General features: G+C 42.7%; 1 protein-coding gene across 1 annotated transcript in view; it reads left to right on the top strand.

Annotated features, from left to right (window-relative positions):
• Positions 1-17,584, top strand: part of TMX4 (thioredoxin related transmembrane protein 4) — a 70,176-nt gene that overhangs the window by 28,613 nt on the left and 23,979 nt on the right. The window contains exons 3-4 of the mRNA XM_052650971.1: positions 10,051-10,096; positions 11,865-11,993. Coding sequence (XP_052506931.1) covers positions 10,051-10,096; positions 11,865-11,993 — 175 coding nt within the window. The remainder of the gene's footprint in view (positions 1-10,050; positions 10,097-11,864; positions 11,994-17,584) is intronic.

Raw genomic sequence — 17,584 nt, 5'->3', positions numbered from 1 at the left:
GCATATAGAAATTGTGATGCCCATTTATAATAAAACTAAAGCCTAGAGTGTTTAAATTAACTGTCTCATATTAAAAACTAATAAGAGGCAGAAGTGGAGTTTAGCCCAAGGTAAGCCACAAGATGCTTGTGAATTAGGAAATTCATGTTGTATAATTAAATGTTTTATGAACTACTTATAAGACTTTGTATAATTTATTGTGACTGGTGATAGAAGCAAGGTCTGATGCTGTAAAGAGCAATATTGTATAGGAACCTGGAATGTCAGGTCCATGAATCAAGGCAAATTGGAAGTGGTCAAACAAGAGATGGCAAGAGTGAACGTCGACATTCTAGGAATCAGCAAACTAAAATGGACTGGAGTGGGTGAATTTAACTCAGATGAGCATTATATCTACTACTATGGGCAGGAATCCTTTAGAAGAAATGGAGTAGCCATCATGGTCAGCAAAAGAGTCTGAAATGCAGTACTTGGATGCAATCTCAAAAACGACAGAATGATCTCTGTTCGTCTCCAAGGCAAACCATTCAATATCATGGTAATCCAGGTCTATGCCCCAACCAGTATAACGCTGAAGAAGCTGAAATTGAATGGTTCTATGAAGACATACAAGACCTTTTAGAACTAACACCTAAAAAATATGTCCTTTTCATTATAGGGGACTGGAATGCAAAAGTAGGAAGTCAAGAAACACCTGGAGTAACAAGGAAATTTGGTCTTGGAATGTGGAATGAAGCAGGGCAAAGACTAATAGAGTTTTGCCAAGAAAATGCACTGGTCATAGCAAACACCCTCTTCCAACAACACAAGAGAAGACTCTACACATGGATAACACCAGATGGTCAACACCAAAATCAGATTGATTATATTCTTTGCAGCCAAAGATGGAGAAGCTCTATACAGTCAACTATAACAAGACTAGGAGCTGACTGTGGCTCAGCTCATGCACTCCTTATTACCAAATTCAGACTGAAATTGAAGAAAGTAGGGAAAACCGCTAGACCATTCAGGTATGACCTAAATCAAATCCCTTAGGATTATACAGTGGAAGTGAGAAATAGATATAAGGGCGTAGATCTGATAGATAGAGTGCCTGATAAACTATGGAATGAGGTTCGTGACATTGTACAGGAGACAGGGATCAAGATCATCCCCATCGAAAAGAAATGCAAAAAAGCAAAATGGCTGTCTGGGGAGGCCTTACAAATAGCTGTGAAAAGAAGGGAAGCAAAAAGCAAAGGAGAAAAGGAAAGATATAAGCAACTGAATGCAGAGTTCCAAAGAATAGCAAGAAGAGATAAGAAAGCCTTCTTCAGCGATCAATGCAAAGAAATAGAGGAAAAGAACAGAATGGGAAAGACTAGAGATCTCTTCAAGAAAATTAGAGATACCAAGGGAACATTTCATGCAAAGATGGGCTCGATAAAGGACAGAAATGGTCTGGACCTAACAGAAGCAGAAGATATTAAGAAGAGGTGACAAGAATACACAGAAGAACTGCACAAAAAAGATCTTCACGACCTGGATAATCACAATGGTGTGATCACTCACCTAGAGCTAGACATCCTGGAATGTGAAGTCAAGTGGGCCTTAGAAAGGATCACTACGAACAAAGCTAGTGGAGGTGATGGCATTCCAGTTGAGCTATTTCAAATCCTGAAAGATGATGCTGTGAAAGTGCTGCACTCAATATGCCAGCAAATTTGGAAAACTCAGCAGTGACCACAGGACTGGAAAAGGTCAGTTTTCATTCCAATCCCAAAGAAAGGCAATGCCAAAGAATGCTCAAACTACCACACAATTGCACTCATCTCACATGCTAGTAAAGTAATGCTCAAAATTCTCCAAGCCAGGCTTTAGCAATACGTGAACCGTGAACTTCCTGATGTTCAAGCTGGTTTTAGAAAAGGCAGAGGAACCAGAGATCAAATTGCCAACATCCACTGGATTATGGAAAAAGCAAGAGAGTTTCAGAAAAACATCTCTTTCTGTTTTCTTGACTATGCCAAAGCCTTTGACTGTGTGGATCACAACAAACTGTGGAAAATTCTGAGAGAGATGGGAATACCAGGCCACCTGACCTGCCTCTTGAGAAATCTGTTTGTAGGTCAGGAAGCAACAGTTAGAACTGGACGTAGAACAACAGACTGGTTCCAAATAGGAAAAGGAGTACGTGATGGCTGTATATTGCCACACTGCTTATTTAACTTATATGCAGAGTACATCATGAGAAACACTGGACTGGAAGAAACACAAGCTGGAATCAAGATTGCCGGGAGAAATATCAATAACCTGAGATATGCAGATGACATCACCCTTATGGCCAAAAGTGAAGAGGAACTAAAAAGCCTCTTGATGAAAGTGAAAGAGGAGAGTGAAAAAGTTGGCTTAAAGCTCAACATTCAGAAAACGAAGATCATGGCATCCAGTCCCATCACTTCATGGAAAATAGATGGGGAAACAGTGTCAGACTTTATTTTTTTGGGCTCCAAAATCACTGCAGATGGTGACTGCAGCCATGAAATTAAAAGACGCTTACTCCTTGGAAGGAAAGTTATGACCAACCTAGATAGCATATTCAAAAGCAGAGACATTACTTTGCCGACTAAGGTCCGTCTAGTGAAGGCTATGGTTTTTCCAGTAGTCATGTAGGGATGTGAGAGTTGGACTGTGAAGAAGGCTGAGCTCCGAAGTATTGATGCTTTTGAGCTGTGGTGTTGGAGAAGACTCTTGAGAGTCCCTTGGACTGTAAGGAGATCCAAGCAGTCTATTCTGAAGGAGATCAGCCCTGGGATTTCTTTGGAAGGAATGATGCTAAAGCTGAAACTCCAGTACTTTGGCCACCTCATGTGAAGTGTTGACTCATGGGAAAAGACTTTGATGCTGGGAGGGATTGGGGGCAGGAGTAGAAGGGGACGACAGAGGATGAGATGGCTGGATGGCGTCACTGACTCGATGGATGTGAATCTGAGTGAACTCCGGGAGTTGGTGATGGATAGGGAGGCCTGGCGTGCTGCGATTCATGGGGTTGCAAAGAGTTGGACACGACTGAGTGACTGAACTGAACTGATGAACACATTTTAAGGTTTATATGTATTTTATTAATTGTCATGGCCAGTGAAGACAAAGAGTACATGAAGTATTTTAAAAAACAAGTTAAAAGTATTTATTTCAGTAATACCTAAGATTTTTCAGACTCTGTTTATTCTATAAAGATCGAAATAGAAATGAGGTAGTGAGGGGATGCTGTTTGTTCATTCTGTTTTAAAAGGTCATATATGAAGAAAGCATAATTCCTCAATACAGCAATTCCTTAGAAAAATGTGGATGTTTGTCAGAATCTCTAGCTAGGAGAGAAATGAGATATGAAACTGGAATAATTATTTGAAGCTTAAAGCAATGCTTTTTCCCCTGGTAATTTAGAGTTGGAAAGTCATTAAGAGATATCCTGGTTCCCCTCCTGGGCTGGATTTCCAAACGGTATTTGAGATGAGCATGCTTGTTACAGTCCTCAGTGGACTTCTCAGGTCACCTGAGGTTTTGTAAGTGCCAGTACAGCCTTTATTTTTTTCCTGATGTGTCATGAGAGGAGTTTGTAGTAAATGTTTCCTTTTGTAAATTGATTTTTATTACCTTCAGAATATTTTCTTTTAAATGCCATAGGGATGTTTTAGAGTCTGCATAGTTTGATATCAGAAAATATTTTTGGAAGACTCATCATTAATTAATAAGTTATTTTACTGAATATGGTTTAGTTGCTCAATCGTCTCTGACTCTTGTGACCCCATGGACTGTAGCCTGCCATGCTCCTCTGTCCATGGGATTTTCCCGGCCAGAATACTGGAGTGGATTGCCATTTCCTTCTCCAGGGGATCTTCCCGATCCAGGAATGGAACCCAGGTCTCCTGCATTGCAGGCAGATTCTTTACTGACTGAGCTATAAGGGAAGCTGTTTACTGAACATAGCTTTAACTAATAGAATGGGTATAAGCAAATTTCCCATTTTATTAAAAGTAAAGCTGCAGTGTTTCATATTGCAAGTGAGACCAGAGAGATGTAAAATTTGAGCCACTTTATTTGAATAGATTCTTGATTTTGTTCAGCTAATTCTTCAATGGGAAAAGCATAAGTGATTAGAGCTGGTCAGGGCCATCTTTCAGCATTACTTCACTTTGCCAAAACCAGGCTTACTCACTGTTTGTGCCCACATAAGTTTTGTTTACTTCTCAACATTTAAAGAGCATTCTGCTCATTACTTCTAGTCTCATTCAGGTTTTTGTTGCATGCCCCGTTTCTTGATCCCATTGATCTCTATTTATAGTCATAGTTGTGATTATTTCAGTTTTTCCTTCTGCCATTGGATTGCACACTGTGAGAGCAAAGCCTAGATGTGTTTTTGCTTATCTGTATCTTGAATAGTTATCACAGTTCTCAGAACAAAGAAAGTGCTTGGTAAATATTTCCTGAGTGACTAAGGGTTTTCTTTGTCTTTGTCTTTGCATGTATCTGGCATAACAATTGATGTGTAAGTCAGTTCAGTCAGTTCAGTCGTGTCCACCTCTTTGCGACCCCATGAACTGCAGCACGCCAGGTGTCCCTGTCCGTCACCAACTCCCAGAGTTCACCCAAATTCATGTGCATCGAGTCGGTGATGCCATCCAGCCATCTCATCCTCTGTCCTCCCCTTTTCCTCCTGCCCCCAATCCCTCCCAGCATCAGAGTCTTTTCCAATGAGTCAACTCTTCACATGAGGTGGCCAAAGTATTGGAGTTTCAGCTTTAGCATCAGTCCTTCCAAAGAACACCCAGGACTGATCTCCTTTAGAATGCACTGGTTGGATCTCGTTGCAGTCCAAGGGACTCTTAAGAGTCTTCTCCAACACCACAGCTCAAAAGCATCAATTCTTCGGTGCTCAGCTTTCTTCACAGTCCAACTCTCACATCCATACATGACCACTGGAAAAACCATAGCCTTGACTAGATGGACCTTTGTTGGCAAAGTAATGTCTCTGCTTTTGAATATGCTATCTAGGTTGGTCTTAACTTTCCTTCCAAGGAGTAAGCATCTTTTAATTTCATGGCTGCAGTCACCATCTGCAGTGATTTTGGAGCCCCCAAAAATAAAGTCTGACACTGTTTCCACTGTTTCCCCATCTGTTTCCCATGAAGTGATGGGACCAGATGCCTTGATCTTAGTTTTCTGAATGTGTAAGTAGTGTTCAGTAAAGGTTTACTCAGATAAATTGAAAAAAAAAAAAATCTGTTTAATGTACATAGACAAAACATAGCTCAAACAAAACCTTGTACACACCAGGATCCAGAGACCCCACAGAGACTGAGCCAGACCTGTTTTTGAGTGTTTGAATGTCTCTTGCAGAGAGGCATGGGTCATCTGTAGCCTGGTGCGGGGGCAGGGACTCTGGACTGCAGCAGACCTGGATCATGCAGCCTGTGGCATAACCCGTCTTGGAGGAGGTCGCCATTAGCTCAACCATAGAGCTGCCAAGCAGGAGGCCCACAAACTTAGAACAATTATACCATAGAAATTCTCAGACTATTAAGAAAGTTCTAGGACCCACAACAGATTTCCCAACCTAGGGATCTGGCAAAGGGACTGAGAACCCCCAGGGATTTGACTTTGGAGGCCAGTGGGATTAGATTCAGAACTTTGACAGGACTGGGGAAACAGACTCTTGGAAGGCACAGAGAAGACCTTGTCTGTACCAGGAGCTGGGAGAAAGGAGCAGTGTCCCCACTAGAGCCTGAGCCTGACTTACCTGTGAGTGTCCAGGAGTCTCTAGTGGAGGTGTGGGTTGACAGTGGCCTGCTGCAGTGTCAGGGGCACTGAATACAACAGTTTCTGCACAAATCCTTTGAAGGAGGTTGCCATTATCTTCATTGCCCTTACCATAGTTTGGCCCAAGCCAAGCAACCAGGAGGGATCACAGCCCATTGAAAGAAAATTGGATTAAAGATTTACTGAGCATGGCACTGCCCATCAGAACAAGACCCAGGTTCCCCCACAGTCAGCCCCTCTCATCAGGAGGCTTCCATGAGCCTCTTATCCTTATCCACCAGAGGGCAGACAGAATGAAAACCACAATCACAGAAAACTAATCAAACTCATCACATGGACCACAGCCTTGTCAACTCAATGAAACTATGAGCCATGCCCTGTAGGGCCACCCAAGGCGGACAGGTCATGGTGGAGAGTTCTGACAAAATGTGGTCCACTGGAGAAGGGAATGGCAAGCCACTTCAGTATTTGTGCCTTGAGAACCCCAGGAACAGTATGAAAAGACAAGAAGATATGACACTGAAAGATGAGCTCCCCAAGGCAGCAAGTGCCCATATGCTACTGGAGAAGGGTGGAGAAATAACTCCAGAAAGAATGAAGAGATGGAATCAAAGTGAAAAGAAACACCCAATTGTAGATGTGACTGGTGATGGAAGTAAAGTCCGATGCTATAAAGAGCAATATTGCATAGGAACCTGTAATGTTAGGTCCATGAATCAAGGTAATTGGAAGTGGTCAAACAGGAGATGGCAAGAGTGAGCATTGATATTTTAGGAATCAGTGAACTAAAACGGACTGAAATGGGCAAATTTAATTCAGATGACCATTATATCTACTACTGTGGGCAAGATTCCTTTAGGAAAAATGGAGTAGCCCTCATCGTCAACAAAAAGTCCTAAATGCAGTACTTGGGTACAATGTCAAAAATGACAGAACGATCTCTGTTCGTTTCCAAGGCAAACCATTCAGTATCACAGTAATCCAAGTCTATGCCCCAACCACTAATGCTGAAGAAGCTGAGGTTGATTGGTTCTATGAGGACTTACAAGACCTTTTAGAAGTAACACCAAAAAACATGCCCTTTTCATCATAGGGGACTGGAATGCAAAAGTAGGAAGTCAAGCGATACCCGGAGTAACAGGCAAGTTTGGCCTTGGAGTACAGAATGAAGCAGGGCAAAGGATAACAGAGTTTTGCCAAGAGAGTGCATTGGTCATAGCAAACCCCACCTTCCAATAACACAAGAGATGACTCTACACATGGACATCACCAGATGGTCAATACCAAAATCAGCTCGATTATATTCTTTGCAGCTGAAGATGGAGAAGCTGTATTCAGTCAGCAAAAACAAGATTGGAAGCTGACTGTGGGTCAGATTATGAACTCCTTAGTGCAAAAGAGTTGTGTCCGACTCTTTGCAACCCCATGGACTCTACAGTCCATGGAATTCTCCAGGGCAGAATACTGGAGTGGGTAGCCTTTCCTTTCTCCAGGGGATTTTCCCAACCCAGGGATCAAATCCAGGTCTCCCAGGCGAATTCTTTACCAGCTGAGCTATCAGGAAAGCCCCCTTATTGTGAAGTTCAGACTTAAAATGAAGAAAGTAGTGAAAACCACTGGACCATTCAGTTAGGACCTAAATCAAATCCCTTAAGATTATACAGTGGAAGTGAGAAATAGATTCAAGGTATTAGATTTGATAGAATGCCTGAAGAAGTATGGATGGAGGTTTGTGACACTGTACAGGAGGCAGTGATCAAGACCACCCCAAGAAAAAGAAATGCAAAAAGGCAAAATGATTATGTGAGGAGGCCTTATAATTAGCTGAGAAAAGAAGAGAAGTGAAAGGCAAAGGAGACAAGGAAAGATGTATCCATTTGAATGCAGAGTTCCAAAAATAGCAAGGATAGATAAGAAAGCGTTCCTAAGTGATCAATGCAAAGATATAGAGGAAAACAATAGAATGGGAAAGACTAGAGATCCTTCAAGAAGATTAGATATACCAAGGGAACTTTTTGTGCAAAGATGGGCACAATAAAGGACAGAAATGGTATGGACCTAATAGAAGCAGAAGATATTCAGAAGAGGTGGCAAGAATACACAGAAGAACTGTACAAAAAAGATCTTCATGCCCCAGGTAACAACGATGATCACTCACCCAGAGCCAGACATCCTGCATTGCAAAGGCAAGTGGGCCTTAGGAAGCATCACTACCAACAAAGCTAGTGGCGGTGATGGAGTTCCAGCAGAGCTATTTCAAAATATAAAAGATGATGTTGTGAAAGTGTTGCACTGAATATACCAGCAAATTTGGAAAACTCAGCAGTGGCCACAGGACTGGAAAAGGTCAGTTTTCATTCCAATCCCAAAGAAAGGCAATGCCAAGGAATGTTCAAACTACCACACAATTGCACTCATCTCACACGCTGTCAAAGTAATGCTCAAAATTCTCTTAAGTGAGGTCAACAGTACGTGAACTGAGAACTTTCTGGTGTTCAAGCTGGATTGAGAAAAGGCAGAGGAACCAGAGATTAAATTGCCAACATCCAACGGATCATCAAAAAAGCAAGAGAGATCCAGAAAAGCACCTGCTTCTGCTTTATTGACTATGCCAAAGCCTTTGACTGTGTGGATCACAACAAACTGTGGAAAATTCTGAAAGAGATGGGAATACCAGACCACCTGACCTGCCTCCTGAGAAATCTGTAAGTAGGTCAGGAAGCAACAGTGAGAACTTGACATGAAACAACAGACTGGTTCCAAATCGGGAAAGGAGTACGTCAAGGCTGTATATTGCCACCCTGCTTATTTAACTAATATGCAGAGTACATTGTGCAAACTGCTGGGCTGGATGAAGCACAAGCTGGAATCAAGATTGCTGGTAGAAATATCAATAACCTCAGATACGCAAGTGACACCACCCTTATGGCAGAAAGCAAAGAGAAGCTATAGAGCCTCTTGCTAAAAGTGAAAGAGGAGAATAAAAAAGGTGACTTAAAACTCAACATTCAAAAAATGATCGTGGCATCCGATCCCTTCACTTCATGGCAAATAGATGGGGAAACAGTGACAGACTTTATTTTCTTGGGCTCCAAAACACTGCAGATGGTGACTGCAGCCCTGAAATTAAAAGATGCTGTTCCTTGTAAGAAAAGCTATGACCAACCTAGACAGCATATTCAAAAGCAGAGACATTACTTAGTCAATAAAGGTCCATCTAGTCAAGGCTGTGGTTTTTCCAGAGGTCATGAATGGGTGTGAGTTGGACCATGAAGAAAGCTGAGTGCCAGGAATTGATGCTTTTGAACTGTGATGTTGGAGAAGACTCTTGAGAATCCCTTGGACTGCAAGGATATCCAACCAGTCAATCCTAAAAGAAATCAGTCCTGAGTATTCATTGGAAGGACTGTTGCTGAAGCTAAACTGCAATACTTTGGCCACCTGATACGAATAACTGACTCATTGGAAAAGACCCTGATGCTGGGAAAGATTGAAGGCAGTAGGAGAAGGGACGACAGAGGATGAGATGGTTGAATGGCATCACCGACTCAATGGACATGAGTTTGAGTAAGCTCCAGAAGGTGGTGATGGACAGGGCAGCCTGGCATGCTCTAGTCCATGTGATCACAAAAAGTCAGACACAGCTGAGCAACTGAACTGAACTGAGCTGAACTGTACATAGAATTTCTTGAGTGTACTTGCAAAATTTATGAATGTGCAAAGAATTTTATACATGATTTTATGTCACATTCATTATTATTTTTAAATATATGGCTGATTTAGTATGTATAATTTATTGAATAATTTAATGATCTAAGATAACTTCAGAACAATTCAGCTAGGCTTTTATATCTTCATTTTATCTATGAGGTAATTGATAATCAGAAAGATTAAGTCAGTTATCTAAGGACACAAAGCTAGTAAGTGGAGAATTTAGTTATTTAACCCAGGTTGCATGTCTTTACAACCTATCCTTTCAGCCACCATATGGTTCTTAGTATTATATAAGCCAGAAAACTCCAGTTTAACACAGCGAAGATAAGCAAGTTTTATGTCAGTGACTGGAAAGTATTGAGTAAATAAAGATGGTTAAAATTTTATTTTAAAAAATAGTAAATGTGATTCAGTAATGGGAGCGATTTTACTTATGTGGTTGTAATAACAAGATCAAGGCTGCTTGTTCTTACAACCTAAGTTAGATGCTTGTGTTAGTCTGAGTTTGGCTTATAACTTTTTTTTTTCTGCTTCTTGTAGGTTTGAGTGGCCGCTTCTTTGTCACTACCCTCCCAGCATTTTTCCAGTAAGTTCAAATAATTTTCTGGTCTTGTAATGATTGGAAATTAGTAGGTGTGTGTGTAAAAAGTGTGTCCCGGGATTCTTAAGTTGTTGTCCATATCCTTCATTTGTTCAGCTTACCATTTGAAGGGAGAAAGACTGGTCTGCACTGAATGATAGTGATTAAAAGAGAGGGGGTGTCCAGGTGCTGCAGAGAATTTAATTTCAGGCAGCAAATAGGTGAGGAGGTCAAAGAGAGTTTTTTGATGATATGAAAGATGGGATGATTCTTAATAGATAACAGGAGTATGTGAAGCAGGTAAGGTAGAGAAGATCTTTCCAAATAGACGATGTATCATGGAAAAGCCCAGGAAAAGGAGATGCCTTCTGAGAACTATAGCTATTTCTCTGTGGGTGGCCCGAGAGGTACAGGTGGATCATCCCAGGTGATGGTGCTAGAGAGGCTCAGGTCATGAGGGGGAAGGAGACAGGCAGGGGTGGTTTCCAGAGATGCTGAGGAGGTGGGATCATTGGTGACTGGTTAGCCATAAGAAAGGGAAAGCCTGTGCTGACTTACTGACAGGCCTGTTTAACTAGCAAAGCTATTGAGAAGTTGTTAGAATAAAGTGCAGTTTGTAAGATAGAGACCAGAATGGAAAAGATAGTGTGAAGGGTTTATGCTAATTCCAAATGAGAAGTTTAGGTGATAGTTTAATTTCAGGATCATAAGAAAGGTCTGGACTGGAGGTACATGCCAGGGATTAGATAACAGTTGAAATACATACAGTGAGAGAATAGACACAGTGGGAAAAGAAACATGCTGAGGATCGGTGACCACCATTAGGACATCTGCGAAGGAACACAAGGAGCATGGACCTGAGAAGAGTTGGAGAGCTCATGTCAGAAAAGCTGAGGGAAAGGAGGGAGGAAGGGACAGTGTCCAGGACACACACAGGAGAAATGGCAGAAGAGTGCTCCAGGGACACCACACTGAAGAGTCATTGGAGACCCCTAGTATGAGCAGTTTCCATGCAGTCATGGAAACAGGACCCCCGATGGCAGGAGTAGTGAATGAGTTAATGTAAGAGGAAAAAGTGTAGACTCCTCCCTTAGGAATCTTAGCTAGAGAGAAGGTGAGAGGGAGGGAAGACCGAAGGCATTTGTGGCTTAGTCAGTAAGTCATGTCTGACTCTTCTGCAACCCCATGGACTGTAGCCCACCAGCCTCCTCTGTCCCTGGAATTCTCCAGGCAAGAGTACTGGGGTGGGTTGCCATTTCTTTCTCCAGGGGATCTTCCCGACCCAGGGATCAAATCCAGGTCTCCTGCCTTGACAGGCGAGTTCTTTACCACTGAGCCACCAGGGAGACCCAGTTTTCAGGGGAGGGACTTGGATGATATCAATTTGGAAATGTGGATAGAGTTTTTTAAAACTTAATAACAACTGCTATTTTGCTGATGTAAGAGAAAAATTGAAATAATTTGTAGCAAAAATAATAAAAAGTAATTTGTCAGATTAGCCACTGCCAAGGACTTTGCTTACAGTTGCAAATTGTGTAGTGATAAAATAGAATGTTTACTTCTCTCTGCTTTGGAATTTGTCATTTGTAATAAGTATTTGTGCATGCTTTCTTATTTATGCCTAACTATAATATTTCTTTTTTTTTTTTTTTCATTTGAGTGACATTAAAATTCAGAGTGGAGTTCACATGTAAAACCAGTACTTATTTTCGTTTTTATTATCTGTAACACTTGTTATTTTAATTGGTTCATTTTTTGTTTTTATAATTTATAGTGCAAAAGATGGGATATTCCGCCGTTACCGTGGCCCAGGAGTCTACGAAGACCTGCAGAACTATATCTTGGAAAAGAAGTGGCAATCTGTGGAGCCTCTGACTGGCTGGAAATCCCCAGCTTCTCTAACGTAACTTGTTTTTTTAATGACAGAGTGTTACTAATAGAACAGACAGTCTCAAGTTAACAACCCATAGACCTTGAAAGTCTACATTTCTTTTCATATTCACTTCTGATTTCCCAGATGACGCATGCCCCTGCTTGGCCCATGTTGTGTTTCTGGTTTTGTGACCCCGTGGGTTTCAGCTGGTTGTTAGGATGCTAGGGTTTAGTATCCAGATTCAGGTGGGTTACAGAGAGCTCTCCAACTTTTGCACCATCACCTCTTTTCTCTTTATTAAATATGGTATTGAACACCATTTACCATGCCTCCTTCCTTATAAATTATTGAGAACGTAGAGGAGAACCTTTTTCTTGAACTAGAGTTCATGAAGGAATTGCTAAAGTATCTATCTGTGTGGAGAGTAAGACCTATGGTGTCTTTGGCTGCTTAGCAGAATACTGCAGGGGTAACCTTTGGCCATGATGGTAAATAGTATAATGCTTGGTGAGGCAGATAAGGTCAAGCAATAATTCCTTGTTCACAGTTTTCATTTGGAATGAAATGTGGTATTTGTAATTGATTTTATGTTGGTATATATAAGCATAAGGAATATCCCTGCTGAAATAGGATCAAATCATGTTACATTTTAGAAATAAGTGATCTGATAGCATCTATAAGAAATACACGGCTTATTCTAAAAGCAGCTCACTTCTGACGTTTCATTCTACCAATTTTCATCCTTTAAAATCAGTGAGCATTGATTTTATGCAGATACTATTCTCAGTGCTAGATGTTTAGCAGTCAACATGACAGATGTGACCCCTCTGGTCTCCTAGGGTGACTTACAGTAAGATGACGAAAAAATTAGGGATGTAGAGAATCACAAAACAAAACAAACCCTTACTAAGTCAGGGCTTGACTGTGGGAGCACGGGCTTCTGTTAGATCAGTACTAGGAGAGCTGGCTCTGAGGGGTCACTGTGGATGGGGTCTGCAGGGCCACAGGGCCTGGCCGGGTGAGGAGCAGGTGAGGACCGTTCCAGGAGTGGAGGTAGCATTCTCACACGTCCCTCATTGGAAAGAGCTCGGTGTATTGAGGAAGAGTCAGATGGCCAGGGTTAGGCACAGTGAAAGAAAAGGGGGAGCAGTGTAAACAGAGGACAGAGAGGGCAGGGGCAGATGGTCAGGCCTGTGGCTGGTGAGAAGCCAGGGTGTGAGCAGTGCAGGCCGTGGGCAGAGGCTGAAGGGGACTGTGGAGCAGCCTTGCCCAGGGATGGTGATATGGACCAGGCTGGTGGCAGTGGGGATGCAGAGCATGGGTGGTTTTAAAATAGGTTTAAACCTCAGTCCCACATGCTAGAAGGCAGCTTCTAGCTGGACCCCTGCCACTCTGTGTCCCCCACCTTGGATCCCCACGGGGTCATCGTGAGACCAGCTCGCCTAAACCGTGAGGGAAATTTTGAGTCACTGTATTTTGCAGAACTTGCTGAAAAGCAGCCATGGTGGCCCAAGGTGTTTGGACAGGAATCTGGGCCATCAGCTGAAAAGTGTAGCATGGCAACACAGCTGTTAATTGGAGGTGTCACTGGACGATGTACAGGTTTCATACCGCAGAAGGTTGGAAAGTGAGCTGGAAAAGGAACTGATCCACAGGATTTTTGAGACTTTATGAATTCTGAGGATGCAAAGAACTTAGAATTAATTCTTAAACTTGCAGGTGATCCCTTGTAAAATGTATGGTTTTAAGGCATTCCTTTTAAAATGTTTGTCTTTTAACTTATCTTGGGAGTGATGTATTGAATTTGGAAATTGTAGCTACTAGTGGATGTGTGGAAATTTTAGAAATTCATCCATTTGCATTTTCTCCTTATTACAGTAGTATTTTAAGGCAGCATGTTATTTTGCTTGTAATATATATAAATCATACGAAAATCATAATGGTATGAGTCACTTTGTTCCAAATTTTTGTACAAGAACTCAAATTTTTTTTTCACTTTTTATTACAGAAACTTTCAAATATACATAAAAATACAGAAAATAGTACAGTAAACCTCCATATACATATCACACACCTATTATGACCATCAAATTATAGCTTGTTTTATCAATTGTTTTGAAACAAATAGCAAATGTGTCATTTTATTATTATATTTTGGTATGTGTCTATAAAAGGTAAGAATTCTTTTTAAAAATCATAAATATAATACCCTATTATTATGCAGTCTGACCCTACCCACGCCAATGGAATGAGGGCTGCAAAACCTAGCTGAAGTGCCCTGTGCCCCTCTGCGTTGCAGGTGGAAGGGCGTGGCCTCTCTCGTGCAGTGGGCGTGGCTTTTCTCGATCAGTTCTTCCTGTGATTATTGGTGATGACAACAAAGATTAGAGGTTGCTTTAAGCTGCTTAGCTGGAGAAGAAAATGGCAATCCACTCCAGTACTATTGCCTGGAAAATCTCATGGACAGAGGAGCCTGGTAGGCTACAGTCTGTGGGGTCGCAAAGAGTCGGACACGACTGAGCTACTTCACTTTCACTTTCACTAAGCTGTTTAGAGTGGGTTATAATACTAATATACAGTCTAATACTAGACTGAAATAGGATTCTAGCTTCCTCCTCCGGGACATGGTTGAGGGCAGTAATGCAGATTGGCCTCGTCCTATCGCAGTGAGAGTGGCTTTGCGTTCTGCCTGCTGAGCAGGGCCATTGCTGGTGGCAGTGCAGAGTGGGTGCTGAGTTTAACCGTGGCAGTACTCTGTTGCACAGCACTGGTGACACTTAGGAGAGCTTCCTCAGGCATTAGGGGAGCCTCTTAATGGAGGCCCTGTTGTAGCTTTGCTTCAGGTGGTGAAATGAGAGAGATTCCTCGCAGAACAGTTGCTGCCCTTCCTGCAAAACTGAGATACCAGGAGCAAGCCTTACACCCGTGTGTGCTTCATTCTCCGACTGGAAAGGCATGCATTTAACCAGGAAAGTGTGCATTTCTTTTCCAGTACTGAGAATCCAGTAACATACTGGGCCTCCTTCTTAGTCATGGAGGCTGAAGAGACAGTGACTTTTTTCGGATGGAGGGATTAAGTGTTTTTAGTCCTCACTCTGACTGTGTTCAAGGGGTCAGCTTCCCTTGCTCAGGGCTTTGTACCTGTGGTTCGGCCTGGAGACCTCTGACAGCTTCTTGTCAGAGCACCTGTGAGGCTCTTCTGCATTTTCACTCCTCACCCAGAGCCTCCCTGTGTGGCGCCAGTGCCCTCCCAGCGTCCCTGCCATTCTGAACCCTTGGATCCAGTGTCTCCCCACCACCCTGCCTCGTGATGGCCCTGCTAGGGTGGGGAGCTGTGAGCAGAAGAGTAGAGAGGGATCCAGGGCACTCTCACTTCCCAGCTGCTGCCCACTCAGGCCCACAGGTAGACTCCTGAGGTTTTAATCTTGCTGAGACCAAAACGGTTCACTTGAGCAGTCCCACTGTCGTGAGTGTCACTGTCATTATTGTAACAAACTAGACTTCCCTGCCCCTGCCCTTGTCTGCTCCCACCTCTTACCTCAGCCTCACGTCTCAGCCTCAGGGACGGTTATCAATAGGTTGGGGGTGCAGAGTGTTGACTCTTGCACGTGACCTGCCAGCTGGGCGAGAGTCTTCCCGGCTGGACCTGCAGAACACAGGAATAGTTAAAGGAGTGAGTCTTACAGAATTCTAGTAACATAGCCTTGTGGTATGGTTTTGAAATGCCCAACTATTGTAAAGATATTTGTTTGACATTGGCCAGAAAGATGGGCATGACTAATGCTTTGGCTTTTATTTGAAACTTTTGCATTTGTATAGTTTGGAAAATTTTGTTTTTTTCCAGTTGAAAAAAAAAAATGGTGTAGGGATATATTTGAACTGAGTATCATTAGTGTTTCATGATGATGTCAGTTTTCTCTCTGAGGGAAGTTTACTTAAGGCCAGTTTTAGACCCTGTAGGCCAAATTAGAGCTGTCTCTGCTCCCTCCACAAACTAATCAGCTTTATTTCTTAGTCATGGATTCCAGGTCTGGGGCCTTCTTATTCACTTATACAATATTAGTGTGATCTCTTTGAGAACTGGGCAGAAAATATACCCTATTGTGGATGTGATTTCCCAGAAATCATACAGTATGGCTTACATCTGTGATATTGGATTCTTCTTAAGGAGGCATGAGTATCAAGAGCACTAGTTTTCTAGTGAAAACTGACAGTGTTGCACTTTCTTCACACTTCAGAAATCTGTAAAGTCAGCTTATTGACTCACCAAAACTCTACCTCTCTGAATTTGAAATGGTGTGCATGTGTGCACATGCTGAGTCACTTCAGTCGTGTCCCATTCTTTGCAACCCTATGGACTGTAGCCCACCAGGCTCCTCTATTCATGGGATCCTCCAGGCAAAAATACTGGAGTGGATTGCTGTGCCCTCCTCCAGGGGATCTGCTCAACCCAGGTATCAAACCTGTGTCTTTTATGTCTCCTGCTTGGCAGGCAGGTTCTTTATTACTAGTGCCACCTGGGAAGCCTTTTGAAATGGTTAAGAATTGCCATTGCGATGATTGAGAGCAGTGATTTGCATCCTCACTTGCCCAGGGGAATCACCTGTGGACTTTTGAAAACTACCCACACATGGCTACTGTCCTAGAGACTGCGCTGGTACTGGTCAAGCAGCCTCAGGTGTTTCTGTGAAAGTCACTCAGTCGTTTCCAACTCTTTGAAACCCTATGGGCTATAGCCTGTCAGGTTCCTCTGTCCCTGGAATTCTCTAGGCCAGAATACTGGAGTGGGTAAGCCGTTCTCTTCTCCAGGGGATCCTGTCAACCCAGGGATTGAACCCAGGTCTCCTGCATTGCAGGCAGATTCTTTACCAGCTGAACAAGCTCCTGCTAATAAAACTACAGTTCGGGTGTTAATAAATGACTGCTGAACAGGCCTTTAAAGTTAAATGTCATACAACTTCAGATGCCTTCTGAATACTGAATATAGGCACAGTTTTCCAATTAAGTGTTATAGGAACGGTGTTTAATTGGATGCGTAAGAGTAGCCTGATGGCAGACCAGGGCCTTTGACATTATGGATGTAAAACTCTTAGAAGATTGTGGCTGCTGCTGCTGCTGCTGCTGCTAAATCACTTCAGTTGTGTCCGACTTTGTGCGACCCCATAGACGGCAGCCCACCAGGCTCCCCTGTCCCTGGGATTCTCCAGGCAAGAACACTGGAGTGGGTTGCCATTTCCTTCTCCAATGGATGAAAGTCAAAAGTGAAAGGGAAGTCGCTCAGTCGTGTCCGACTCTTCACAACCCCATGGACTGCAGCCCACCAGGCTCCTCCATCCATGGGACTTTCCAGGCAAGAGTACTGGAGTGGGGTGCCATTGTCTTCTCCAGAAGATTGTGGAGTAATGGGGTATTCACATGGTGCCAGTGTATCACCCCACAAATGACCTAGCCATTATCAAGGGAAAACCACCATCCAGTGGAGAGGTCTGTCTCAATCACTAGTTAACCAAGTGACTTAGCATCACTCAGGCTTCTCAGTCTCTATATGGAGATGAGATCATAGTCCTCACCTTCCCAGCTCTTTCCTGAAGACTGAGATTCAGGGCTAATCATGGCCCCAA

The sequence above is a fragment of the Budorcas taxicolor genome, chromosome 13, assembly GCF_023091745.1.
Source record: "Budorcas taxicolor isolate Tak-1 chromosome 13, Takin1.1, whole genome shotgun sequence".
Classification (NCBI taxonomy): Eukaryota; Metazoa; Chordata; class Mammalia; order Artiodactyla; family Bovidae; genus Budorcas; species Budorcas taxicolor.
This window is presented reverse-complemented; position numbering and strand designations above follow the sequence as displayed.